The sequence below is a fragment of the Crassostrea angulata genome, chromosome 6, assembly GCF_025612915.1.
Source record: "Crassostrea angulata isolate pt1a10 chromosome 6, ASM2561291v2, whole genome shotgun sequence".
NCBI lineage: Eukaryota > Metazoa > Mollusca > Bivalvia > Ostreida > Ostreidae > Magallana > Magallana angulata.
The window spans coordinates 26,287,591-26,315,462 of record NC_069116.1 but is presented as its reverse complement, the minus strand read 5'-3'; the positions used below and the strand labels follow the sequence as shown (position 1 = coordinate 26,315,462).

General features: G+C 32.7%; 1 protein-coding gene across 1 annotated transcript; it reads left to right on the top strand.

Moving 5' to 3' along the window:
- The first annotated feature begins 397 nt into the window (after positions 1-397).
- LOC128187996 (uncharacterized) lies at positions 398-6,298 on the top strand. The gene is made up of 6 exons (XM_052858743.1): positions 398-613; positions 1,213-1,262; positions 1,451-1,624; positions 3,162-3,309; positions 3,466-3,497; positions 5,563-6,298. The coding sequence occupies exons 1-6, from the start codon at positions 534-536 to the stop codon at positions 5,958-5,960; spliced, it is 882 nt and encodes a 293-aa protein (XP_052714703.1). The 5' UTR covers positions 398-533; the 3' UTR covers positions 5,961-6,298.
- Positions 6,299-27,872: the final 21,574 nt, after the last annotated feature.

Here is a 27,872-nt window from a genome sequence, read left to right as displayed (position 1 = left end):
ATTTACAATTTGTACGAATTAATATGTACTTTTTGTAATAAACTGCTAAAATGAAGAGCAGAGCTTACCAGGAATAACACTTTCATCTTACTGTAAGGAAGAAATCAATTAAAATGAAACCATTTACATACCTATATATACTCATACAAACATACCCAGAGGGAGAAAGAAAGATACACAGAGAAAAAACAGAAAATAAATGAAATAGCATAAAGATTATTTATGGTGTAGATGGTTGCTACGTGCACCATGTCCCGTTTATATTACGATTCTAAAAAATACAATACATGTATGTAGATGCATGATTTATAATCAACTGCATTTATTTTATGCTATTTTTAACACCGTCACATATGAAGAAGGAAATTCCGGAATAAATTACGCCGGTCACCGGTAATTCGCAGAAATTTTAATCATGATCAGCTGTTATTAAGCAGTCGATATGAATTGAATATTACTATTGGGACTTAAAAGATTTCATACTTACCTCAAGATATGAGTTCACCTTGGTTAACTTTTATTGTTACTAGAATATGAATGTTCGATTTAGAATACTAGCTGCTCTTTCACTATATGTAAGTAATATCAATGGAGGATGTCATGCAAACGATTGGTAAGTAAATCTAATTGTATATGGTTTTAATGCATCAAACACCGATGTGCCGATGAAATCAATAATTACTATAAATTCATGCTTTATATATTTATTTCTAATGAACCTAAAATAAAGTATCAATTTCTTCTTCCCACTCATTTTGAAGTTTCATACAAACAAATGGTGGTTACTATATTGACGCCCCCTCCTGGGCCCGCTTACGCAAATAATTAAAATACTAAGATAAAACTTTTATGGGGGTTGTTTGTTCAAAGTTTTGAGAAGAGGGGTCATATACTTACAGTCAAATATCCTTGGTCAGAAATCTTGGTTTTGATTTTGGAGTCTAACCACCCCCCCCCCCCCCCAAAAAAAATAGTTTTTAAAGATAAAACAATATTTCAAATGGAATGTTAATAAATTATTATGCAACAATGAAACATTTTAATCAAAATAATTTACACATAATCAGTGCAATAATCTGGTACCTACCTAATAAATAATTATATATTTATGTTATTATACAATGAATTAACTCATCCTTGTTTCTTTAAAACAGACTGAAAGATAGCATTTGCATTAACTAAATAATTAATTCCTACATTTTTGTTGCCTAGGCCGCACTCATGTCAAGCCAACTTCAGAATAGGACCTCAGAGATGTGAACGTGAGCATACTCTTAGCATGAGGATCGTTAATTAACATTAATAATAGTTAACCTTTTAAAAACTGTATAGAACTTTCAGTTAAAATAAATTGCATAATAAGAAAAATACTGTATATGTAAGGAACTTTGATTATATACACAACACAATGTTTATTTGTTTACATGAAACTGGGTATTGTTAATTACAGCCTGCGAGTCGGGTAGTTATGGCTGTAACTGTTCAGAACCATGTCCCTATGGTACATACGGTCAGGGATGTTACCATGTTTGTGATTGTTCTGATGAACAATTCTGTGATCCTGTAGTAGGTTGTACCAACAACAGTAGGACTGTAGATAATACAACTACATATATAACGACAGGTAAATATAGTAAATATAATTATTACGTCATCCAGGCAAAAAAAAAATTTAATAAAATAAAACGCGTGAACATGCTGACAATACCAGAGGGAGTTTCAACGTCTTAGGGTACTTTTGAGTGATATATGAATGACTTTTCCCCGTGGCAATTTCAGTTCAAATCATAAATATGTAAAAGTGTTTGTTTGTTTATTTTTATTTTGTTTTGTGTTTTTTTAATTTGTTTTTGATTTTGTTTGCTTTTTAGGGGGTGCACATCTTATAAAAATATAACTTGCAGTTATGCATAAATTAAACATGAAGTGTAAATTTTTGTTAGTTCAAAAATTAGCTGTTATTTTTTGACAATGTCAAAGAGTTGAATATTTTAACTTCTAGTTTCAAACATGCCTCTTACGCCTTAAATACGAATATTTCAATTTGAAACTGCTTACTTTCACTTTAAAAGTTTTATAACAATCAAAATGTCATGTGCAAGTATGATATATTCACTCGAGATCTACCATTGCTGCAATTCAGATAAAGAAAGCCTTTTGTTAAAGGTGAAGTAACATGTAATATGAATATACTTACTTAAATGAATTCTAAAAGTTTTTTTAACCAACGTCTTTGAAGAAATTCATAATTTTGCTATTTGAGATCGTATGCCTTATCATTAATAACACAGATTAATGTGACGAATGGGTCAACAGTTTCTAAAACATTGGGTATGGTCTAAAATTCCCCATAAAGAACTTTTTTAAATTTAAAAAATCACATTGAATTAAATTTTACATAATGAACTTATTAAGTTTGTTTTCAAATTATTCTGCTTTTAATTTCTCCCGGGATGATTATTCAGAGAACGATTTGCTAATGCACAGAATTCAATTTTGTTTACTATCATAACAAAAACAAAGAAAAAAGGAAGTAAAGTTTACTTTATCTTGGTCTAAGCTGTTCTAGGCTGTAAACTAAATATGACATTTTTCTACCTTAATTGGCAGAACGTGACCATTCTTTGTTAAAACTATGACTTAATTGATCCAAATTTGTTATCCTTTTTTGAGGTTTCAGCTAATAGTGCTGTGTCATTCGCATACAGTTGAAAACAAATTTTATAGGCAAGGTTTTAGAGCGGTCAGTGCACTAGACTGGCACTGATAGGATATAGAGTGGTTTCTGGGTATATGAAGCTTTATGTTTGAAAATGTTATAAGTATTGATAAAGATATTTAATCTATAATAATTACCATCAATTCAGTCTGTCTTCAAGCGTTTGGAGGTTGCTTGTATGGTCTATTCTCTATGGCATAATTACATGTATGACCATATGCTACATGTAAGTTGTATTAAGTAAAGGCTTGAGTATACACAGCTAGTGTATAATATATTCAAATAATGAACCATTTACAATCAAGCGTAGATGAAAATTTCCAACTATCAGATGCAAATAACTAATAGAGAAGCTTTTAGATTCGACTAATTATTTTTTTGATTGAAATTAATATTGAATTAGTTCACATAAGTTTACAATGACTTCATCATTTGTCTGTAGTTACCCTTTCTACTTCAAATTCTGCCAATCAACACAATCCACCCACGGAGTCCGTGGTGACTCCCCTACAGAGATTCACCACGTCACTGACCGTGTCCATTATGACCGTCATCGTCTTCAGCCCGATATGCGCCTGTATTCTCATCAGGTATACTCTTATAACGTTTTTACAAAGTTACAAATATTGTTATTCATGTTATTTCATAGCTAAACGAATTATTATTGTTTAAGAATATATTTGTTTTTTTTATTACGTATATCTGAATTGGTTTAATTTAAATATGTTTTTCCTTTTAAATTCTAGAGTAAGCAAACGGTTTTACAAGCGTAAATATCGTAAGTATAAGCGATGATATTCAAACCATACCAATAATATAGCTGCAGAATGTTGCATTCTCAAAGAATAGAAATTTAGTGTGTAAAAACTGTCTGCACTAAATTGAATGCTTTGGTTAACTTTTTTTATAAAGATTGAAAATTATATTTCAAATAACTGTGTACATCTTTTTTAAAAAGATAAAATAGAGTAAAACTTAAAATAAAAAAAAACTGCTGTAAACCAACTTTTATTCGCAACGATTTTATTTTAACGATTTAATAGTGTCAATTACTTATTCTGGGTGCCTCGTTTTGCAGCCAAGACTATGCTTTAATATATATAAAACAATCAATGTTAAATCTTTGCATGGCTCCCGAAATTCTCGCGAAAGTTTCTCGCAAGCAAATAATAGTTGGTTTATAGTGGTTACTGTATTATAATTATACTTTATTGCTATTTAATTGGTGTGCATTTATTCTTTCTGCAAGAAAACGACGGTATCCTAACATCCAGACATGTCTTATTAGAACCCGACACTCGTAATGAAGCATTTGGGCAATTGCTTATATGTCATAGCTAGTTAAGAGTGTTTCGGCAGTATTAATAGCACATGTCATTTCAGAATTGTAATAAGGCTCGCCTCGTCAGGAGTTCACCTTATGCATAAATCAATTAATCTCTTTGAACATCAGTTGATTTTAATTTGGATCTAATGGCCAGATCACTAATATTTTTGTGTTTACTGTATGCTACCATAGGAGGTATTGTGAATAATTTTTTGCATACTTCGTCATGTTGTATATGTTATCCCAGTATTTCATAAGTCGTTTCCTTAACCCTTAATACATGGGTTAAATTTGGTCACCAAAACGTTCGGTACAGCCTTTTTAGTGTTTTTCTTCCTTTGTTTATTGAGAAGATCCATTCTATTTGCAGAAAGAGTTCCTTGCATAAAAGGTTCAATTTCGGATTGTTTGAAACCTCTTTTTTCGAGACGAGTTTTGAAATCTTTGAAAATATTAAAAAGTAATACAGCTTGATCACTAGTATTTCGCAGATGTCTGGTACATTCTCCTTTAATCAGGCCCTTGAAAACTGATACGCTATGAGCACTTTAATTTGTCTGTGCAAGTATTGGAAGCTGTTAGAAGGTTTGATATATGAGCGAATATCTAATCGCTGGCTATCTGAGAATCTTGTTCCTTTGTGTATGGTCGTGATATTCCATCATCAGTTATGTCTTTCATACGTATAGCTGTAATTTCTGGTGACGGGCGTGCCCCCATCGCTCCACATATAAGTTTGTAATATTTCCCGTTAAACTCGAAAAAAAATATTTTCAAATATGCATCTGAGAAAAAAGATTAGATCAGAACTGTAAGGTCGAGGTAATTCTAGACTAGAATTGGCTACTGAATATGCTTTCTCGACAGAATGAAGTAATTCATCAAATTCCATGTTGGTGTACATGCTGGTCACATCATAAGTAACCAAAATGACATTTTCAGGTACAATCAGAAATTCGATTTTTAGTATAAAATCAGACGTGTCTTTGATGTAAGAATTCTGTTTCTGAACAATGGGCAAAAGGAAATGATCACAGTAGTGACATATATTTTCCGTTGGGGTGGAATTTTTCAGAGGCTGCGTTGGCCTTTTAAAACTGCATCAAGCACTTTTTTGTTTATTTTATGTATTTTATGGAGCAAATACAAACTCCCACATTTCAAATTGACATTTTTATTTGTTGTAAACCGATAGGTTTCCTTGTCTAACGTTTTGTTTTGATACATCTCAAAAACTTTAGATTGAATGCTCTGATGTAGAGCTTCTAAATCAGGTGACGAGGCGGGCCTTATTACAATTCTGAAATGACATGTGCTATTAATACCGCCGAGACATTCTTAACTAGCTATGACATATAAGCAATTGACCAAATGCTTCAATAAGAGTGTCGGGTTCTAATAAGTTTAAGCCATGTCTGGATGTTAGGATGCCGTCGTTTTTTTTTTTGCAACTAAACAAAATGATTTTACAATACATATAAAAAATATACTTGTTAATTTATTAATGACACCACAGATGCAAAATCAACTGAGGGGGTACTTGAACTAGGAACCAATGAAGAGGACATCGATGTTCATTCGTATCTCACTATAAGTGATAGATCAGTCAGAATGTATGCAGCTGTCCATTACGACGAGGCAGAGGACAGCATCGAAAGTAAAACAAGTCCTTCCTCATCCCTTTACAGCAAGAAAGAAGAGGATGCAAGTATTAAAAGTGATACCAGTAAGATATCACAGGGATATTTGACTCCTGTTGTGACAACAGCCGAGGAAACCAAATCGGATAGTCAACGATCAAGTGATCCTGAAGATTTTCAAGAAGTCACAAAGTGTTCAGAAAATTTCGAATCTCCAGCCAGCCTTAGTTTCAAATTGGGTACACTGGTCAAAATTGACAGTGTTCCACTTTGATTAAGGATAAGCCAAAGGAATCGCTAAAATAATACATTAAGATAACAGTTTTTCTTCCCTTTATTCATATGAATACCTAGGTTATGCTTTTTTGCTTAAGACGTTAAACAGAATCCCTATTTATTTTTCTACCAGAAAAGGCAACTTTAATCTTAATTTTAAAATTTATGTGCCTTAAACAGAGTCTAGTGCATATATGTAATTAAAAATCATTATAATATTGAAAGTTTCACTACTTTTGATTATTATGTGCAAAATACACATCCGCCCTAATCGGTGATTTGTATAGGTAGATATATACATATATATATCACAAAGATACATTGAGTTTGTGTTTATGCTATTGTGAATAAAAGTTGGAAAATTCCAAAAATATCATGAGCTGTGATCATTTTTTTTTTTGCTCTGCGCAATGTGCTCGACCATTTGAATAATACTATCCGCCTTCTGCTACAGTAGCTATTAAAATCAGCAGAATTTAGTTTTCAGAGCAAGTTGAATCAATAAAATGGCCTTAGTTTGAAAGGTTAAAATGTATCTCAATTGATTTAAATATTGAAAAAATCTTATTCTGAATGTTAATAAAAATCCGTTGGACATATAGTAAAAAGTAGCAATGCATACATTAAATTTTGTTTGACCCGAATCGTTCTCTTCCTCAGTTTAAAATAGCTGACACGTATGAACTTTCTTATGGACAAAACCAAATGAAAGATCAAAGAACATACTTTTTTTGGCTTATAATTGTATTCTTGTGACATGTCGAAAAAAATGCTTCGAAAAATGATTTTATGAAAGCAATTGTATCTGTAGAATCCGATCCAGTCCTTTGAATAAATTAGCTAGTGATTTGCACAGGGTATTCTTTGTGGTGACGATTTTTTGAAAATGAGTGGATTCTTCGATTTCTTTTTCATCCACATATATCTACGTTTCATATCGTTCTATCGTTATAATGACGTCATATAATATCGTCATTCTTATGATAGCTGAGCGACATAACGATGGAGGGTGCCTTGTTAATGACTGGTGAGTGTACGCAGTATATTTTTTGCATGCAAAAGTATGTAGTGCGTTTTGGGTCTACCACTGCATAAAAAAATATGTGTAACTGTGTAAGCATACAGTAAAGTTGGTTTTAACTCCAACTTTAAGCAATTGTAAATGAGTGATCAATGTGGGCATAGATAAGTATTAAAGTGATATATACGCACATCTTTGCATATCGGGTTTGGGGAATGGGTTTTTTTTAAGGGGGCTGGGGGTGGCTGACATTTTAGACAATAATGATCTCCTTTAAAAGAAGAGCTCCATATAAAGATAATGGAAAATGATTAAATTTTATATTAAAATAAAGGAATTTTTTTCTGTATCAAGTAGTAGTTGATAGCTTCAGAAATCGCATATAAAATTTTCAAATAAATCTGATCGTTTTAAATTTTATTATATTTTGACCCCCAGCCTCCTTAATTTTGAATATAACAATACATGCGAACAAGATACAATTTATTTGAAGAAACTAAATATTTATAATACATATCACCTTTTTTATCATAATGTTCAAAAACTTCTTATAGGCCGTACTCATGTCAAACCAATTTAAGATTAGGTCCATACAGATGCGAACGTGATTTAGTTTGTAAATCGATTATTGTACAAAAATTATATACTTGTTCAGATTAGTGCCCAATTGGTACATATGGTCAGGGGTACTACCATGGTTGTGATTGTTATGGCGACGAACTCTGGTTGTTCCAACAATACTAGGACTACAGATATAATAAAAGGTAAGTATTTTAGAAAAAATATTCATTTAAAAAAATCTTAATCATTATAATTTATTTTAAGCACAATAGCATATAAAATAGATGAGACAAACACGCCTTCTGTCAATTGGTGTTCTTTCCAATGTAGTTTGTTTCCTAGTTTAATGCATGTACAAGTGATTTAAACAAATATTATGAGGAGTGGTTGTACAAATATTGTATCCGACGTAAATATTGATTTTTTACTTTTCACAAAACCACACAATTTACAGTACTTTATACTTATCAATTATCTTTATAAATTACAGATGTATCTGCACATTTTAATCACAATTTCTTGTTCAAAAATATATTAAGTAGATCAATTCTTATCTTTATTGTCAAACACTCCAACACCATCATTTATGACTGCAATACCAGTGTATGCTTGGATATTTCAAGATGATGTATGCAGACGAAGATCAGGATCAATATCTCCTTGCCAAAGTATAGACTATGTAGAATTTTTTTTTGTTAATAATTAAAGTTATATAGTATTATAGCAAGATAATGATAGCAAACATATACTTTAAGTATTATGTTTGATGAAATCATCACAACGTATTCATGTATATACTTAACATGTTAATCTATTGAAGTCAACCCAAATTCGAAATCAACTAGAAGAGTACTAGAACTTGGAACCAATGACAAAAATATCGATGTTCATTCCTATTTTACAAACAGTGACAGATCGGTCAGATTGTAACAGCTGTCCATTGACGAGGCGGAGGAGGGAAAAAGTAGTCCACTCTCATCACTACACATATATGATACCGAAAAAAAATTAAAGATAATTATGGAAGATACAGATGATTCGGTGTTGATGGAAAACTGCTCTTACATGGACAAATAATCCACAATTAAATTTTCAGCAATATTATATACCATGGTGCCTTGTTTAACACCACTTTTCTAAAACTCTGTAGCATGTGAAATCTCCAGGAAAAAATGTAATTTTGTTTAATTTAAATGCAACATTCTTGAAAGCGGAAATTCCTGTTTATTTCAAATGACATATGATAAATGGTCTGTTCAGAATGATATGATGGAACTGAACAAGCCTAAAGTGAGACTTGAAGAAAATGTCAATATTAAATTTACGACAAAAAGCAGAAATGATTAACTGTAAAAGTGTATAATTGAGTGTTGTTTATGCACGTGGAGTATCCATGAAGGATTGGTAGGTGTTTTTCATGTAGATACGTAACTTAGGTGTAGAAGAGAAACTCATAATAAATACGTCACTATTATAATAACCTTTTGATGTTTTTCATTTAAACACTAACTATCGAGGAAAATTGACGTTTAGTGCAGATGTGCGTTGGTTTTTCCCCTCCAGAATAGTACGGAAACGCATCGCGGCCTACACTTGGTGTGTTTCAACTTATAAATTGTCCTTCTTTTTATTGTATGGTCAACATATAAAGTATTGTGACCTATTATTTAATGCAAATTAATTGAATTGTATCTTGTTATTTCTATATAATATAAATCACCCTATTGAATTTTACCAGTTTTATTGCTATCTGCATTTTCGATTTAAAAAAAAAATGAAGTTTGAAATGTTGATTTATGAATGTGAACTTTTTATATTGAGATAAAAAAATTGGACAAAGAACAATAAAATGAATGCTTTATAGCCATGTCGATATCAATATGCTTTTTAGGGAATTTATTGCGAAAATATTATCGAATGAACTTCGTGGGCGTGGGAATTCTGAAAGTGACACACTGAATTCTGAATATAGCTGTAGACAGCACATGTAGACTGACATTGACAGTTTGATCTAAATAAAAAATAAGGACTGGTAATTACTTTATAATAATTGCAATTAGTATTTGTTATCGTAGTTAGAAACATGCTGTATGATCTATATTTAAGCAGTTCTTTATGATAGAAGATGTTTGAGTCAATGTCAAATAAACATGTGATATGAGTTTGAGACAGATACATGTAATTGAACACGAAAACTACATGGGCCCTTTACTTACACATATTATATTTCCCCTTCCACCCCCACCACCAAAAAATTATTTACCAAAGCGTCGAAACAAAATATACAATAATTGAATTTGCTTTTAAATAATATTGTGCATGAATTGATAGCATGGGCGTTGTCTTTTCTTCGTTCGATAACAATATTTTTTGGAATATGTTTTCAAGAAATTAAAACATATTTATGTCTATATACCTATAATGTATACATTACATTGTTCTATGTCTACATTTCTTTCTCGATATAACTAAAACTCACTCTTAAAATATTATTTTTAACTACGTATTTTGTAAAATCGATATAGCAGATATCAAAAAGCTGATCAATTACAAAATGGTGATTTTAATTATTATAACTCACCTTGATGCAATGCGAAATATTTGCATAATTAAAACGACATGATAGTTTAGATGTTGATAAGACGATAAAAAAGCATGATAATGTATAAGTTTTAACATAACAAGGGCCCGATACGCTTCCGTAGAATAGGCACCTGTTCATATTCTAACATTGGGTATGAAATTTAATTTTGCTATAATCATCTAAGATGAGTTTGAAAGATGAAAAGTTATAATAAGCTTAAAATTCTGTTTCACTCTTCATCATCCCAAACAGGCCAAATTCCTGTCAAGCCAACTTTATGATAGGATCTCAGGGCTGCGAAGTTTTAATTATTTAACTATTTGACACCCAATCGAATGCAGTTTAGAGGCATTTATTTAGATACCAATAAAATAATTTCAGCTTGCGTAGTTATGGCTGTAACTGTTCTGTACGGTGCTTAGATAATACCTATGGTCAGGGATGTTACCATGTTTGTAACAATTCTGCAGATGAATATTGCGATTCCGTAGAAGGTTGCACAATCAACGGTAGTACAATTAACCAAACAAAAGGTAATACTGTGTTCTAAAGATTTCACTTCCTCTGTCTAAATTTTTTCTAAAGGCGACTGATATAAAAGGCTGGACTTAAATTAATCTGCAATGTTTGTAAACTGTATCAATGCCAGCAAAACTATAGATAACAAGATATATTTTCCGAATACATTTTCAGTAAAGCACAAACTTGTATTATTAACTACATTTGCTATTATTTAAAATGTTTATATATGACAATGGACTGGTATAATACCAGCCGACATTTCCCTCAAAATACAAATCAAGCAAATGCGTATGTTGTATTAAAAATATCATATAATTACCAAAAGAAGATATTTTATTTTATTTTATTTAAAAAAAAAACATGTTTTGGATCTACAAAACAGGAAGATGTACATGTAAGTTTAGTGTTACATCATGATTTTTATGCAAACTCAGATACATTTGAACCGCAGTATGTAAAGCAAAAATAATATTTTTATAAATATATCATATTTTTTATGTACATGTATTTCCAAATATAACATTTATAATCATTTATATCTGACAGCTCTAGAAAAACAATTCAATCATTTACAAAATAATCAATATCTTAATTAATTCTCATCTTATAATTAGACTCAAAACTTATCATTTTTGTATGGACGATGTTGTCTTGATGAAATCATTATGATGTTATGTTTTATCATAGAGTTGCATAACACTACGCAATACCCGATGAACATTAGGAGGAATAGTTTAACTATTCCATATGCAAAGGGTGATGCATACTAATTGTGGAGAGTTGTTGGAATTACCATAGCCACACTACTGGTGCTAGGTGTTATATTTCACGTGTTTTGCTTTTGTGTCTTATACAGGTAATAACTAAATTATCACGAGTAGCTTATACATATGTTAACAACAAAATAAAGCTGTAAACAGAAAGACTGATTCATGAAGATGTGATATCACAACCACTGTACGAATTCATCGATTATCTCTAACATAAAACGATATTGATAATAAAACAGACTATTTTTTCTGTAGACAGAAATCAGACAAAACCCTTGGAACAGGTAAAGAAATAAATAAGAATTTAGCTTGCTTATAATCAAATGACGAAATAAAATGTTTAAACATAAAATTTAATTTTATTATTATTTTTATTTTGTGCTATATTTTCGTTTTAAAATGTTATATGTGTTTTAAATTCTAGATGCAAAATCTATAGAAAATGTACGTGCATCTGGGACTGATGAAGAAAACAAAGATGTTTGTTCGTATCTAACAATAAGTGACAGATCTGCAAGATCTAATGCAGATGTAAACTATGACGACGTGGAAGAGAGGGATAAGAGTCCCACTACACCAATGTGCAGCATAAAAGGAAAAACTAGCAACGAATGTGACGCCATCAATGTGTCAGAGTGTGGGAGGACTGATCAGAAGGTGAAACCTGTCAACCATCCAGTGATTATGAGGAAATGAACTTCCCTACAAAAACCTAAACACTTACTCATACATTAAATTTAAATGGTCCATATATTAGTTTTATTTATAAGGGAAGAAAAATTTGAATTTGAAATGAGTTAGCATAAAACTATATAATTTTTTTCTTAAGCCTAATAATTCAGTGTAATTTAGTCACAATGTAATTATGAGTATTCTCAATCTATGTTTGTCAAAACTTTTTAGTCATTGATGCAATGCCTAGACTACCAATATTACGTGATTGAAAAAATGGCAGACTTTTTAAACCAGAGATTATTAAAATATCAACTTATATCGTTATTTCACATACCTGTAAGGTAATTACATTATTAATATTTTTGCATGTAAAGTGTGTGGAATTCAAAGCTCCTGCAATATAAGCACCATAACGAAGACAGGGCACTCAATGATTAAATAAAGATTTTTATTAAACTATATATGATTGAATACTTCGCTGCAAATGTGAGTCTATATCTTGAAAATAAATAATGATTAAATGATGATTTAATGCTGAAATGAGTTGTGATGATCTTGTTAATCCAATTTTCCAAATACTTGTTAAAAAATATTGAAGTTGCTAGCGCATCATGGAAGATATGCCAGGAGAGCAGATGCTATTCATAACGCCATGTTCACTAAATAATCGTTGTTTATTACTTATATTTGCATTTTACTAATCGCAAATACCCTGTATTAGCCTAGACCTTGACATTTAGCTATTGCATCAAAAATAAACATTCAGACTGTAATATATCTTTTTAATTCACATAGATTTGTCAACAGAATCAATGATATGTTAAAACAGTAATTCCTTTGAAATGTTATAAGACGTGTATTTTTAAATTAAATACATCAATTTTATGGATTTGGAGAAAAACACATGATGTATCGTATAGTGGTTTAAATTTATAATGTCATGGTAAAGTATATGAAGTCACACCTTTATGACGTCATAGTATACAGACAGAGCAATTGCAATTATTGAAAAATAATTGCAGTTCCTCCGTTTGGACTTACAGTGGGAAAGAACAATGGATATGCAAATATAACCCGCATGAATCATCAAATGAAGCATTTTATTGTTTATATTTACATCTTTCTTTGAACAAATTAATTAACTGTTCGTAAAAAGTAAGTAACTGTACATACTTTTTGTAAGTACCTTAGCTAAAAGAAGATGCCTAGCTAATCGTATCCCATGGGAACTCGAGTCTGACATTATCAGGATTATTTCGTGCTGTGCGGAATTTTTCTTAGTTGCTGTAGGTTTCGACCAATCAGTAAACGGGACCTTTAGATTTTAAACTTGTCTGTTTCTACAGAGCTATGAATTACAATAAGTTTCCGTAAGAAATAGAAGGAATCATATCGATAGACGTAAATGTATGTAAATACAGTTTGTTCTCTTGTTTATCGTTTTTTCATTATGTAATTATTATTACGGTAAATCATTATATTCCTGTTTATTTTTACATTTATATTTGTCCTGTTCAGCTAATGGAATAACAAGGCTATATCTGTTGTTTATTTAAAAACAAGACAAAAGCTGTCAATGTGTCAACAAACCGGGTTGTCTTTTGTGTGAACAGTATCTATAATCATTTGTCAACCCTGAATTAATATACCTATCCAGAAAATTGGGGACCCTATTTGCAAAGTTCTATGAGAAAATAACTTGTAAGTTCAACAGCTAGTTATTTTTTCATCAAATGCCAAAAATCTAAATAATATGCACATTTCTGATAAATGTACAATTTATTTGCAAAAGAACAACTTTATATATTGAAAACTGTAGGAGGAGTTATCCGTACAATAGCGGGAACCATGTATGCAATATTCTGCGAGAAACTTTAACAACTGGTATTTTTTCATCAATGATCAAAAATCTAAATTCAAGAAATATGCATCTTGAAAACTGTAGGAGTTATCCATACAATAGGGGTACCGTTTTTGTCAGCCGCCCGCCCACAATTTTCAGCACTTCAATGACGGCATTTTTTTGGAAAATTCGGTTAAAAATCGAAATTTTACTTCAAAATAAACAATATTGTTTTAATTAAATATCTTGGACTAGATAGAGTAACTGCCTACATATGCTCTAATCTTACCTTTTTAAGATGAACACTTTAAGATGTTTTCAATGTCTGAATTAATCTTTCCCGTTTATCGTTAAATTAACAATAGAACCAACTATCGATCTTATCTCCGAGTGTTTAACAAGTACCTAATGTAGTTAATTGAAAATATTGCTATTTTCATGTGACTTTTGTTTAAATTATGATGGAAAAGGGAAGTTCTGGTCGAAGTCAATTTTGTTTGCGGATCGAGTTTAACCGATCAATTATACACTTTTACATTTACTTAAAAATATTTCAGGTTGAATAGGAACATTGGACCATAGAAAATCCAAAGATTTGCCTATAAGTTACACAGGATCTTACCGTTTGTAAGATATGATGATCTAGCGTGGTGTTTTTACAATATTACTAGTACCTGTGCTTAGCAATGATGGAGGATGCCATGTAAACGACTGTTCAGTACTCTTATAAGTACACAATGATTACGCATGGAACAGTTAAGGACGGTAAGTGGTTATTATTTATATCAATTTTATAAATTAACCATTAGATCTCCTAAAAATTTAAATATGTGATTTCTTTAGCGTTACACTTTTATTTAGTAAATGAAAAGATCCATAATTACATTTAATTTGTCTTTTGCACTGCTTTGTCTAGCGTAAAATAGCCACGACGATCGAGCCTCTTTATTTCATTAGTATAGGATAAACAAATACTCAAGTTTATGCAAAAACATCTTGGTCATTTAAGTGTAAAGCTTATACTAACACTAAAATGTACTCAATATTATATTATATAATTTCATTTGAATAACTATCATTGTCTTAAAATCAATCATTTATTGTAATCTATCAAATAAAAATAAAAGATCTTCCTTGTTTTTATTTTGTAGCTAAGATTCTATCAATAGTTATGCATACGGAATGAAAAAAATACGCCTTTTCTATTAAAACTGAATTTTATGAATCATGGAGATTTCTGTTCCTATTTCAATATATATTGTTTTAATATTTTACTTTTAATTGATTTAAGGAATGAATTCAATATTCATTTGTTTCATACGATATAAAATGGTTTGGGGCAGTTTACGCTTTATAAACCGCGAATCGGTTTATAAAAAAGCTGTTTCAAACCATTTTATATCGTATAACACTAATAAATATTGAATTCATTTCTTGTAATTTATTTTTTTTACTCTTCATTGAAGATAAAAACGGTCATTTGACCTTTAAAATGACGTAAAATTGTACAAAATTCAAACGCAATGTCAGGCGTATTGATACGTTTCTGACGTTAGTTTTACTATGACGTAGGCAACATCCTTTATACGATATAAAATAATTTTTTTAGCCAATCGAAAAGCGCATTACAATCAGAATTTAATTATTTAGATTTTACTCCCACTGTTGTATGTTTGAGCATTTTTTTTTTTTACAATTAGTACAAATCAATATGTACTTTTTTGTTATAATCTGCTAAAATTATGAACTTACCAGGAAACGCCCTTGTATCATACTATAAGGAAGAAATAATTAAAACTAAACCATGCGTATGCATACACATAAAGACATACACAGTAGGAGAACGTGAGATACAGGAAAAAGAATTTTTTTTAAAAATGTTATTCTTAATAATACACGTGAAGACTTTAATTTTTCTATAGGCAACTTTCCTTACTTGTGTAGCAATATACCTTCATTACCTGCATATGGAGCTTTTGTCTCTCAGTTAATTCGATATGCAGGGTCATGCTCTATGTATGAACAGTTTCTAAGGCAAGGCAAGCTAATGACAAACAAGTTGATAAAACTGGACTATCAACAGTCTTGATTGAGGTCATCTTTTTTTTAAGTTCTATAGTCGATATAACGACCTTGTCAGCAAATACAATCTTCCAGTGGATCGCATACTGATTGACTTTTTCATACTCATTGTGACCATAATTAATTACCCAATTGTCTACGGAGTTTTCTGTTTTTCCCGATCACGACAAAGAGCACACGGCGGGTGTGATAGGTCAGCAGAAGCTGCTCACTCCTCCATGGCACCTGGTCCTACCTCTAATGTTTTTGCTCTGCTCCTGTGTATTCCTTTGGAAATTTGTTTTTAACACTATTCGTTATCACCACATGTCATTCACATCTTCGCAAATAAATGATAATCCATAATACATTGATGTACCATTTCTATTGTTACTTAGGCAACATTCGTGCCAAGCCAACTTTGTATTAGGAGCTTAGAGATGTGAACGTAATCAATGCTTACATTATCCTTACTAAAATATATTATCCGTGCTATCAAATGAATAGTTAAATTGTTAAATTTAATCATTTGAGGCTGAAGCTTTTGAAGTGATTTCCACAACCTATGCATTTTGTCTAAACATTTATTTCATTTCAGCATGCGAGTCAGGTCGTTACGGTTGTAATTGTTCAGACTCCTGTCCAGATAATACATATGGATATGGACCACGTTTGTAACTGCTCTGATGAGGAATTCTGTGATCAGGTTAATAGCTGTACAAAGAACAGTACTACAGTTTCAAAAAAAAGCCTACAGGTGAATAGACAAGAGTAAAAACATAATTCCAGAAAACAGCAACTTTATTGTGAAAAACAGTCGATTATTCTTTTCACTTAAAGTTTATGCTTTTGTAATTATTATTCGTCTTAATACAAAAAGGCTGCTACACAATATCATATAATTCTGTATTAGATATAAAGAAAAATTTAACATATTTCATTGGTCAAACAACATACAATGTAGTCTCTTAATTCTGGATATGCGAAAAATATACTCAGCTATTGAAGTACATTCAAACATATTAAAAACTTAATAGTCAGAAAGTAAGACTGAACATTTTTACATAAAAAAAACAAGTAAGGATTTGTTCTGTTTCTTCTTTATTTCAACAGATAGACACCCAGTTGATTCTTCTTCTCTTTCTCCATATAAGGAAGATATATACGTGACCTCATCACAGCAACTGTTAGGTGGAAATCCTTTATTGAACCTAACAATGTCCCTGGTTGTTTCATCTGTTATTGTTAATGTCTTTTGTACTATGTTTGTTTGTATTTTAGGAAGGTAGTTTGTGAATGCACATCTTTATATGTCTTTCTTCGCAGAATAAAAAGTGTTTATTCTTTAAGATATTCATCGTTTTTAGGAAACGAGCTCATACTAATAATACAACTTTTGGTTAGATTTCTTTCATGCAATTTATATACACGTCCATCATGATTTTGTGTTTGTTTCAGAGTAAACAAATGCTACTAGAAGCGTAAATATAGTAAGTGAAACGTAATTTCATTACATCTAGTAAAATACACAGGAGTGAAATTGTTAATCGGTGCTGTTTCATGCAAAAGATTTTATTTTTTATATCATCAAATGAATTTAACAAACTTATCAAAAAAGTTAACAAACTTAGAGATATCTACCGTAAATTTGGAAATTTTTACGTCGATTTATTTTTGCGAATTCGAGTCATAAAGCCATAGATTAATTTTTACGTTTTAAATTTTTGCGAATTGTCATCGGCTCTAAAAATAAAAAGCACTCAAATATTAAATGTCAACTTACTAACATGCACAATGTTAGCTAACCTTCGGACATCGTATATTGCCGCCGCCTCTAATTTTCTCACGAATCGTATATGTTTACCAACTTTATATAGTATCATGTAAGAGTTGATGTCTGCAATTTATATCTTGTTCAAATTACCGATATATACAATAACAGCAACAAGGGCAACAAAACTACATAAAGGGGTATCTTGATACGGATTTTATAAATCCGTATCAAGATACCCCTTTAGGTAGTTTTAAGTTTTAGATAATTATCCCAATTAGCAGTTCACACCTTCACATGCGACGGTTTGTGTACACCACACAAGTACCGGAGGGTGACGTGTCAAACACAGATGATTTTTTCCTGTGTCAAGCGAGCGAGAATGAGAAGAAAATGGCGGCATTCAGCGAGAAATTCAAAATACTGTACAAATTTTCGTATTCCGTGAATGGGGTAAAAAAAAATAACGCTACATTCTGCGTAACGCCGGTACATATCATATCTATAAATAAATCACGCATGCATGCAGTGTCATCAGTATACATGTACACTTAAGATAGACATGAGGCTAACAGTCAACCGAAGATACCGATTTTGAGTGAAGTCCTTCTCCACACGCTGGTTATAGCTTGGGGTAATTACCTGGTTATATAAACAGGTTTTTTAAATGACCACTACTTACGGACACCTGTTCATATAGTAAGGAGAAGAGACCAGCCTTCGGCAAAATTTTTATTACTTTTTTTTTGTTGTTGATTAATTTTTAGGAAAAAAATTTTTGCGAATGCAGAGCACGCGCAAATTAGCTAAAAATTTATCTACGGTAAACATTTCCAGATTTATGGTAACTAGTACCTATTTTTTCCTACTGATTTATCTTACATTTTAGGTAAAATGTTAAATCAGTTGCAATCCAGCGCATCTAGAGCTGAAGACACGAACAGATATTCTGACTACGAATTCACCGATTATAGGGGCACTTCAAATAGTGATCTTCTGAATACTGAAACTAACATATATGACCAGTCTAGCAGAGCGAGTTACGATATTTTCTCGTCCTAAGGAATCAGTCATCGACAGTAAATATGACTTAGATTGTAATTCTGAAATTATACCACCGCGTTCAAAGCCAGATTACAAATGTTCGATTATCAACTATGCAAACAAGGAGTTGGACTTTGAGTAAGAGCCAGAGTGCCTTTTGAATCTCTTCAAAGAGGAGGAAAAGGACGTGTCGCCTTGTCACTTATCAAGTCTGGATAATGTGCAATCTGAGCATCGGTAAAACAAAACTTTAGAATAAATGATACATTAATTAAATAAATGTCGACAATCTCTCTCTCTCTCTCTCTCTCTCTCTCTCTCTCTCTCTCACACACACACACACACACACACATACATACGCGTAAGAACCTTCAAGTTGGGTCCTCTAACGTAACACAGGAGAATGGGAACCCCCTTTTCTAGCTGGTATTTTGCAATGGTTTTTCTGCTACGTATTTATTTTACTATTACTATTGACATGTGCTATTTGAAATTTTGATTTCACAAGTATTTAATAATAAGACAAAACACCTGCAAGTGAGGATTTCCGGTTCAGATACACCCTGCCTACTAAAGACCACAAGATACACAAGATCAACTGAGGACACCTCATACACAGTGGTAACTGAGAACATTACAGGAACGAGACTTTCTGTGGAGTTATTTGGCCTTTTATTAGTTGTACTTTTAATATTGGCCATGTCTTATAAATGAGACAAAGTGCGAGCAACGTATCTGTCTTTGAGCAAAATAAACAAACAAATAAAAATTAAATGCGTTGCTTTCCGTGAAATGCTAACACTTTTAAATAAAACCAATGGTTTTATATACAGCTAGTGTATGTCAATGAAATGACTTAAGTTTTCTCGGTTTGACCTCTATTTTCGCAAAGGTAATCATAGTCAAAATGCATAATTTTGATCTGTCATGATATCCGAGTTATAAATATTCTATGAAAAATAAAAAAAAAACAATAGAATTTTACCGGCCTTCCAGTATTTTTACTTATCAACGCAAATTTTAAAAACAATATATATATGTATATTTTGACAGAACAATTGATACCTATTCTTGATAAAATCATTTCTTTCTAAATAATGATATGTAAACACCTATGTCATTTACTAAGGTTGCATTGGATCATGTTTGTCGTATAAATAGGACTTTATTCGTACGCACAAACTGCAATCTATCAACGTTGTTTTACAATAATGTAAAATAATACTTTCATCAGTTATTGTAATAAAAACAAAATAATATATAGACAGTTGATTAATACAGTGCAAGAAAAGTAACAAATACGCCGTAAATCATCTACTAATGAGTACTGAAATTACATAGTCAAACTAATACACATCAAATGAGGACTTTGATACACACTTTCAACATAGGTCATATTGATATACATACCGTCAAATACACACTGTCAACCGAGGTCATATTGATACACATACCGTCAAATGGGGACTTTGATATACACACCGTCAACAGAGGTCATTTGATACACATACCTTCAAATGGGGACTTTAATATACACACCGTCAAATGAGGACTTTGTTATACACATTGTCAACCGAGATCATATTGATACACACACCGTCAAATGGGGACTTTGATATACACACTGTCAACAGAGATCATATTGATACACACACCGTCAAATGGGGACTAAAACAAACGAATGCTGAACGAATGAAGAACGAACGGCTGTGAACGGTATATTAATGCTAAACGGAATTTGGTGAGCGCTTAGTGAACAATGAGTATACGGAGCGCGCGAACGAAGGACAGACTCTAGCGCTAGGGACGGTGAACGTACGATAAACGCTAGATGAACGATTGATTTGGAATACATCGGGCGTTTTAATTGATTGTACATACTAGTATGTTATAATTATGAAAAGATAGATAAATCGCATTTAAGAGGGCTGGATGGTAGTGGCCATTTTTAGACTTTATTAATCTTCTAGGAAGAAGAGCTATGTATAAAGATATAGAAAAATATTAAAATTTTAAAGCTAAAATATATGGATTTTGTATATATGTTAGCCTGCATTCCGTTCATCTTAATGATAGTGTTCAATCTAGCAATAAAAACGACGTATTTAAAGGAGTCAACTACAAACGAAATGCGAGGTATTTCCTCTCCGTTATTAATAGTGAATCAACAAAGGATGGAATATTTAACTACATTGAAAGCAAATGTGTCAAAGTTACGCACATGATTCTATTCAAACCCCGATCTACCCGATCACAGCTGACCGCTAAGATCAACGTTTTACTTGGCCAGGCAGACAGAATAGAGACATTTTGCAATCGGGGGTAAGGTGTCGCAAGTGGCTCAGTAACCGAGACTGGGAAGCCCGTTGGAACGCGCGCGATTGTGATGATGACGAGTCAAACTCTCGGAGTGAAAACCGACGTGAAATGCGCGACCGTGATTGGTCCGCCAGTCGTTACGGAAAAAACGATTATCGAGACTAACTGTTATAAAACAATCTCCTTAGACATTGTTATATTACAACTATGGGTAGATATTTAGTAACACTTGTGTTTCCTGCATTACTTCTTTGCCTGTATATTGTATCCTCTCATACTATGCGCATTATGTCTTGGAATGTAAGGGGCGCTATGTCGTCTACAATATGTCAAATCTCTTAGATGACACACAGTGTGATGTTGCTATTGTAACAGAACACAAGTTGAAAGACATTCAAAATGTCAAAATGTATTTAGATTCAATACACAAAAACTATTTTAGTATTGTAAAAGTGGATAACAATACTGATAGCACTGCTTACAACATTTGTTTCATTGGTAAGGAAGGTGTTGCATTTTTAATTTAAAAAAAACCCATCTCATGTATTCAGTCAAAGAAATACCTTGTCTTGAATCAAATCGTGTCATTGGTGTCGAGGTTAAAATCTCCGGTGGTAATTTGTATATTTTTGGTGTATATATGCCTGCTGACAACAACATTGATGCTTAATATATGTATAAGCTGACTACTGTAGAATCATTGTATAATTACTATAGTACATATGGTGATGTACTAATAGCTGGTGACTTAAATAGTAGTTGTATTAGCAGAAACCATACAAACGCTATGAAAGCACAGGCCTTGACGGTCTTTATCACAAGATGTTGTATTTGTATGCCTAGTGTAGATTTTAACATCCAAGGTGAAAAACATACTTTTATTCCCAAATGTACAATGCTAGATTATATCTTGTTTAGCAAAATTTTTGTAAGTAATCTTATTAGATACAATATTTTCGAAGAGGGTCTGATACCAATTACATCAGATCACTTGCCAGTGCTTGCTGAATTTAGATTCTCATGTACACATCAGTTTTTGAACCGCTCGAACGCAAAATTCCCAGCTTGGCACAAAGCTTCTGCAGACGCTATTGTAGCCTACAGGACAAGTATGCACCACGTGTTAGAGAAATTACTGTCCCGTCAAGTACACACACTGGCCGACATGAACACTTTGTAGACGATCTCGTCTCAACACTTACAAAGTCAGCCACACATAACATTCCGCATTCTGACTACAATCCCCATACCCGTCCTGGTTGAACAAAAGATGTAAAGCATCTCAACACTAAAGAGCGAGAAATGCGCCGGATTTGGCTGGCGGAAGGTAGACCAAGGGGCATGATATTCGAATTCTACCGGAACTACAAGCGCGCATAAGAGACACTTGAGAGTTGCGCTAGACAACGAATTTAACAACTATATGAAATCCGTATACCATGACCTTGACACACGCAGCCGAATGTGATATTAGGCTTTTCTGGAATTTAGTAAAACGACAGAAGAATAGAACCTCTCGCACCTATCTGGAAATTCGCGACGACAATGGAAATATCTACAACGACCCTTCGGGAGTTGCAGAAGCATTCGCTTTATACTTCGAAAATATATATTCTCTTTCGGACCACGATTCGTTTGATGACGCATTTCGGTGTCGCGTTGAAACTAAATTCTCATAAATCGAAAAAGACTGCTCTGAGCTGAAAGGAGAACTTCCAGGCGGACCATTAACAACCGACGAACTGCTACCAATCATCCGGAACCTCAAACGAATGAAAGCACCTGGCCTAAACAAGATCACGTACGAACATATCATCTTCGATGGAGAATTAGCAACCCAGGTCGTTGTCAAACTATTTAACGAAATCGTCATCCAAGGTAGTGTGACCCAGGGAAAAAGTATAAGTCGATCGGTATTCGTTTTACAAGATTTACTAAAACTCCGCAAACTTATTACACTATTCCGCGAGGTCGGGAGTCGGTGGTACGAGCGCCTTGACCGTCGCTCTCCAACTGCCGAATAATTGAACATGGCAACCAATTACATATAGATAACAAAACATTTTTAACAATAGATAATAATAGAAAAGTAAATATAGAGCGTTACTTCAATTAACGGATTACTAAGATAAACTGTGAGTAAATTAAGGGTGTCCGGATCAAAGTCACTCAACGCCAGTGACAGGGGAAAAGGTGTCATGTCCAAGGGGGAACATTTCACACGGTGATAGTAGAATCCCTTTTTCTTGGAAGAAGGGCTTTATAGTCCCCTTATTCAAAGGAGGAGACAAACCAAAAACTTCATGTAATAGTTACAGACCGGTCGCTTTATTATCGTGTTTCCTCAAAATATTCGAAAGTGTTCTCAACAACAGTATAAAACAACATATTATTGACTCCAGTCTGTTTCCTTGTACGCAACAACAGGGATTCCAGGGAAAACTCAGCTGCTTAACAGCCTCCTTTAATTTACATGAAACTATTTATCATAACCTGGAACAAGGAAATAGTGTGTATGTCATCTTTCTGGACAGTACCAAAGCTTTCGATACTGTGTGGAGGCATGGGCTCCTAGTTAAGCTCTTTAACATGGGTATAAAGGGACAATTGTGGTCTATTCTACATGACTGTAATATGGACACTTGTAAATCAAACACAGTCTAGATGATTTCCAGTGCAACAAGGTGTTAGATAAGGGGGTATTTTGTCGACCTTTTTCTATCTAGTATACATTAACGACTTGATTTTAGCTCTTGAGCAGTCATCTAAGAACACAGGGATACCTAATATTACAAGTAACTGTCCTTAATTGGCTAATGACATCTCGTGCATTGGTTTAACGCCACGATCACTACAGAACATGCTTAATATCGCTTATGAATACTCTACAAAGTGGCGGTTTAACTTTAACGCGTCAAAATCGTGCGTCCTCGAATTTCACCCCAACAAACGGAAACCAAATTCGGATCATTTGTGGTATTTAGTCAATGACACGAACTGATATTTGCGAAAGCCTCTTTGGTGTGTACCCATCAGTTCTGAAATTGACAAAAGAAAGCTCATCTTCTTGGGATGACTTTGTCTTCTAAACTACGAGATTCTAGCAAACAGGATTTTCTTAACCCGCCGTTTCTCCTTCCTAGAAAACCTATCTAAATATCAACTTGGATTTATACCGACATTCTGATTTTGCTGACAGAATATAACCTCCTAGAATTTTTACAACAGTGGTTGGATACTGGAACATTTCCAAATAAGCAAACCTGGAAAAAAATCGTGAATCAAGCATTTAATCAACGTCACAGAACTCTCCGACAATCCCGCATTTCCGCTGATCCCGGATTCTCACGATTTTTAGTTTTATTCCAAGACAAGGATCCAGCTAAGTTTTCAAATTGGCGTTTTCCTACAAAATGCTACGAAATCTCTCAGTGTAAATTTATCTGCAAATTAATTTCGGATCAACCTTCCAAAAACCTAGATACATGTCAATTATGTGGCGCCATACTTTATGATTTCTTCACTCATGTAACATGTTCCTGTTCTGTAACCTACGCAATCCGTAATGCCTGGTGGTCAGAGATCTCGAACTTATTTAGTGTCTATCTCTGCAGCAAACTCTGTGCTCTCTCATACGATGACCTTTTTTTGATACTCCTCAGTCGCAAAACGTGTGCGCATTTAGATGAAAATAACACAAGCAATTTCCAAAAACTCAATTATCATCTAGTGCTAGATTGTGCCTCGCTCTACTATCGAACCCTATCACGAGTCGTCCGCTGACAACGTCAGCAACTCGAACAAATCTCAGAAATGTATTTATTTATTTATTTACATAATGTGTGTAGATATATATATATATATATATATATATATATATATATATATATATATATATATATATATATATATATATATATATATATATAATAGTTGTATATAGATTAACCTAATATATTGTATGATGTTATATTACTAATATATTTTTGAAATGCATGTGTTTACAATCTCTGGAAAGAGGAAATAAAGAATGAATTAATTTACTAAGATTGCATTGGATCATGTTTGTCGTATAAATAGGACTTTATTCGTACGCACAAACTGCAATCTATCAACGTTGTTTTACAATAAAGTAAAATAATACTTTCATCAGTCATTGTAATAAAAACAAAATAATATATAGACAGTTGATTAATACAGTGCAAGAAAAGTAACAAATACGCCGTAAATCGTCTACTAACGAGTACTGTAATTACATAGTCAAACTAATACACATCAAATGAGGACTTTGATAAACACTGTCAACAGAGGTCATATTGATACACATACCGTCAAATGGGGACTTTGATATACACACCGTCAAATGAGGACTTTGATATACACACCGTCAACCGAGATCATATTGATACACACACCGTCAAATGGGGACTTTGATATACACACTGTCAACAGAGGTCAAATTGATACACACACCGTCGAATGGGGACTAAAATTAACGAATGCTTAACGAACGGAGAACGAACAGACTGTGAACGGTATCTGAACGCTAAACGGAATTTGGTGAGCGCTTAGTGAACAATGATTATACAGAGCGCGCGAACGAAGGACAGACTCTAGCGCTAGGGACGGTGAACGTACGATAAACGCTAGATGAACGTACATCGGGCGTTTTAATTGATTGTACATATGTTATAATTATGAAAAGATAGATAAATCGCATTTATTAATCTTCTAGGAAGAAGAGCTATGTATAAAGATATAGAAAAATATTAAAATTTTAAAGCTAAAATATATGGATTTTTTTTTTACTAAATGATAGTTTACAACAGAACAAATCATATCTAAAAATTATGGAAGATCTGACCACCCAGCCTCCTTGATAAGACGTACAAGAATACTTCTATGTAAATATATCGTTGAAATATAGGACTGGCATTGGTCTCAGTCTTTACAAAAAGTATGTCAGTTTCTGTTCCGGTCAATGACTTCAAGCCACTTGTTATTTGTTTCTCATTCATTGCTTTGGTTCTGTAGTCATATTATGAAATGAAATTTAAGAAATAAAGTGTCGTTACTGAAATGTAGCCCCATAGCTGAAAACCCTGATCAGGGTATATGGTATTGTCTTATAAAGAAATAGCTGCATCTTCTATGCAGCATCTTCCTCAAGTATTATTTCCAAGTAATGTTCTTAAAAGACAAATTCAACAGTTTTGCTCGGCACGAGTTGTTGCATTAACATCTTTAGATGTAACTTAGTGTACCCCCTCCTTCCGATTCGTTGGTTTGTGGCAACGCAAATTAAGCACGATGAATTTTTTTTTCAAAGTGCGTTAAATTTGGGACGAAATCAACGCACTTATTTTTCAAACTGCGTTTTTAAGGCCATTTTTCATGCAAAAACCTTTGAAGGTCAATTTAAAAATTGCTAATATGGAAGTTTACGTTCAAAATACAAATTTGAAAAATTTAGAAATATGCACAGTAGATAATACCAAAGTAACATACATGAGAGAATCGACTTCTGATTATATGTGTATGTTGGTGGATAAATTGCACACAGCGACATTTTCTACGTATTTTTTTTAGTGTCTCTCGTACTTCAAACAGCACGTGGTAATTTGTTGTGGAATGAACAACTGATTTTGATTGACTGGAGTACGTGGACTCGCCTGTAACTAATTGATTGAATTTAAGCATTATCATTAAACGATTAATTTTATGTAAACTGAAATTTTATGAATTGTGATGAGATAGTGTAATTGATATACATGTTCGTTTATGTTAAATTCCATGTACACCTTTCTCTCTTTCTTTATCTTTCTCCTGTCGTGGGAGGGAACAATTTTTAAAAAGAAGCACATTTTTAGACTATACATTAAATATTAGAGAATATAAATTTAATACATGTATTGTACTTTAAATTCTTTATGAGAATTATATTTTAAATCGGGCCTTGAATTATATCAAAGAAGTAAATAAAGACAAGATCACGGAAAATAAACCCATTTTATTTACCGATATATGTTTGCGAGCTATTGAAAATATCTTAAAACTGCATCGCATATTATTGTATATGAAAATATACTTAAACATATATCATTCTTTAATATAAATTATAAAAATATTGTATATTTTTCAAGGCTTTTTATTTTACGTGTTCTTTATTGCGTCATATTTATTAAAAATTAACAACACGCTGGGATCTTGGACATACTGGAAAACTTGATTCATTTTACATTCATTTGTATTGCAGATGGTTAAATTAAATAAAGCATTATGAAGATAAAAACAAAACAATGTAACTCGTCAATCGTGTAACGAATTCCCAGATACATGTGCATTTAGCGTATTTTGAAGGCAGGTTTGATGTTATATGACATCGGCACAATTCGTAGTAGGTTTAAGTTTTTAGTTTTTACAATAGTTACTCCAGCTTCTGATGATCTCGCTGAATTAATTCAATTTGATTTCATCGCGTGCATACAACTGTTTTCATATCTTCTTTTTTTTCTGAGAACGATCTTTTCACTTTGGAGTTCCGAATGACAATGACTAATGAACTTTGAGTGATCGATTTGAGAACACAAGTTGAACGCACGGTGAGCGAATGGTTAACGCCTTATGAACGGTAAGCGCGAGCGCTTTGTGAACGGAGAGCGCACAGTTAGCGACGCTCGACTGAACGCACGGAAATCGAACGTAATTTGTTAGGGAATGTACCGTCAAAATGAAAACT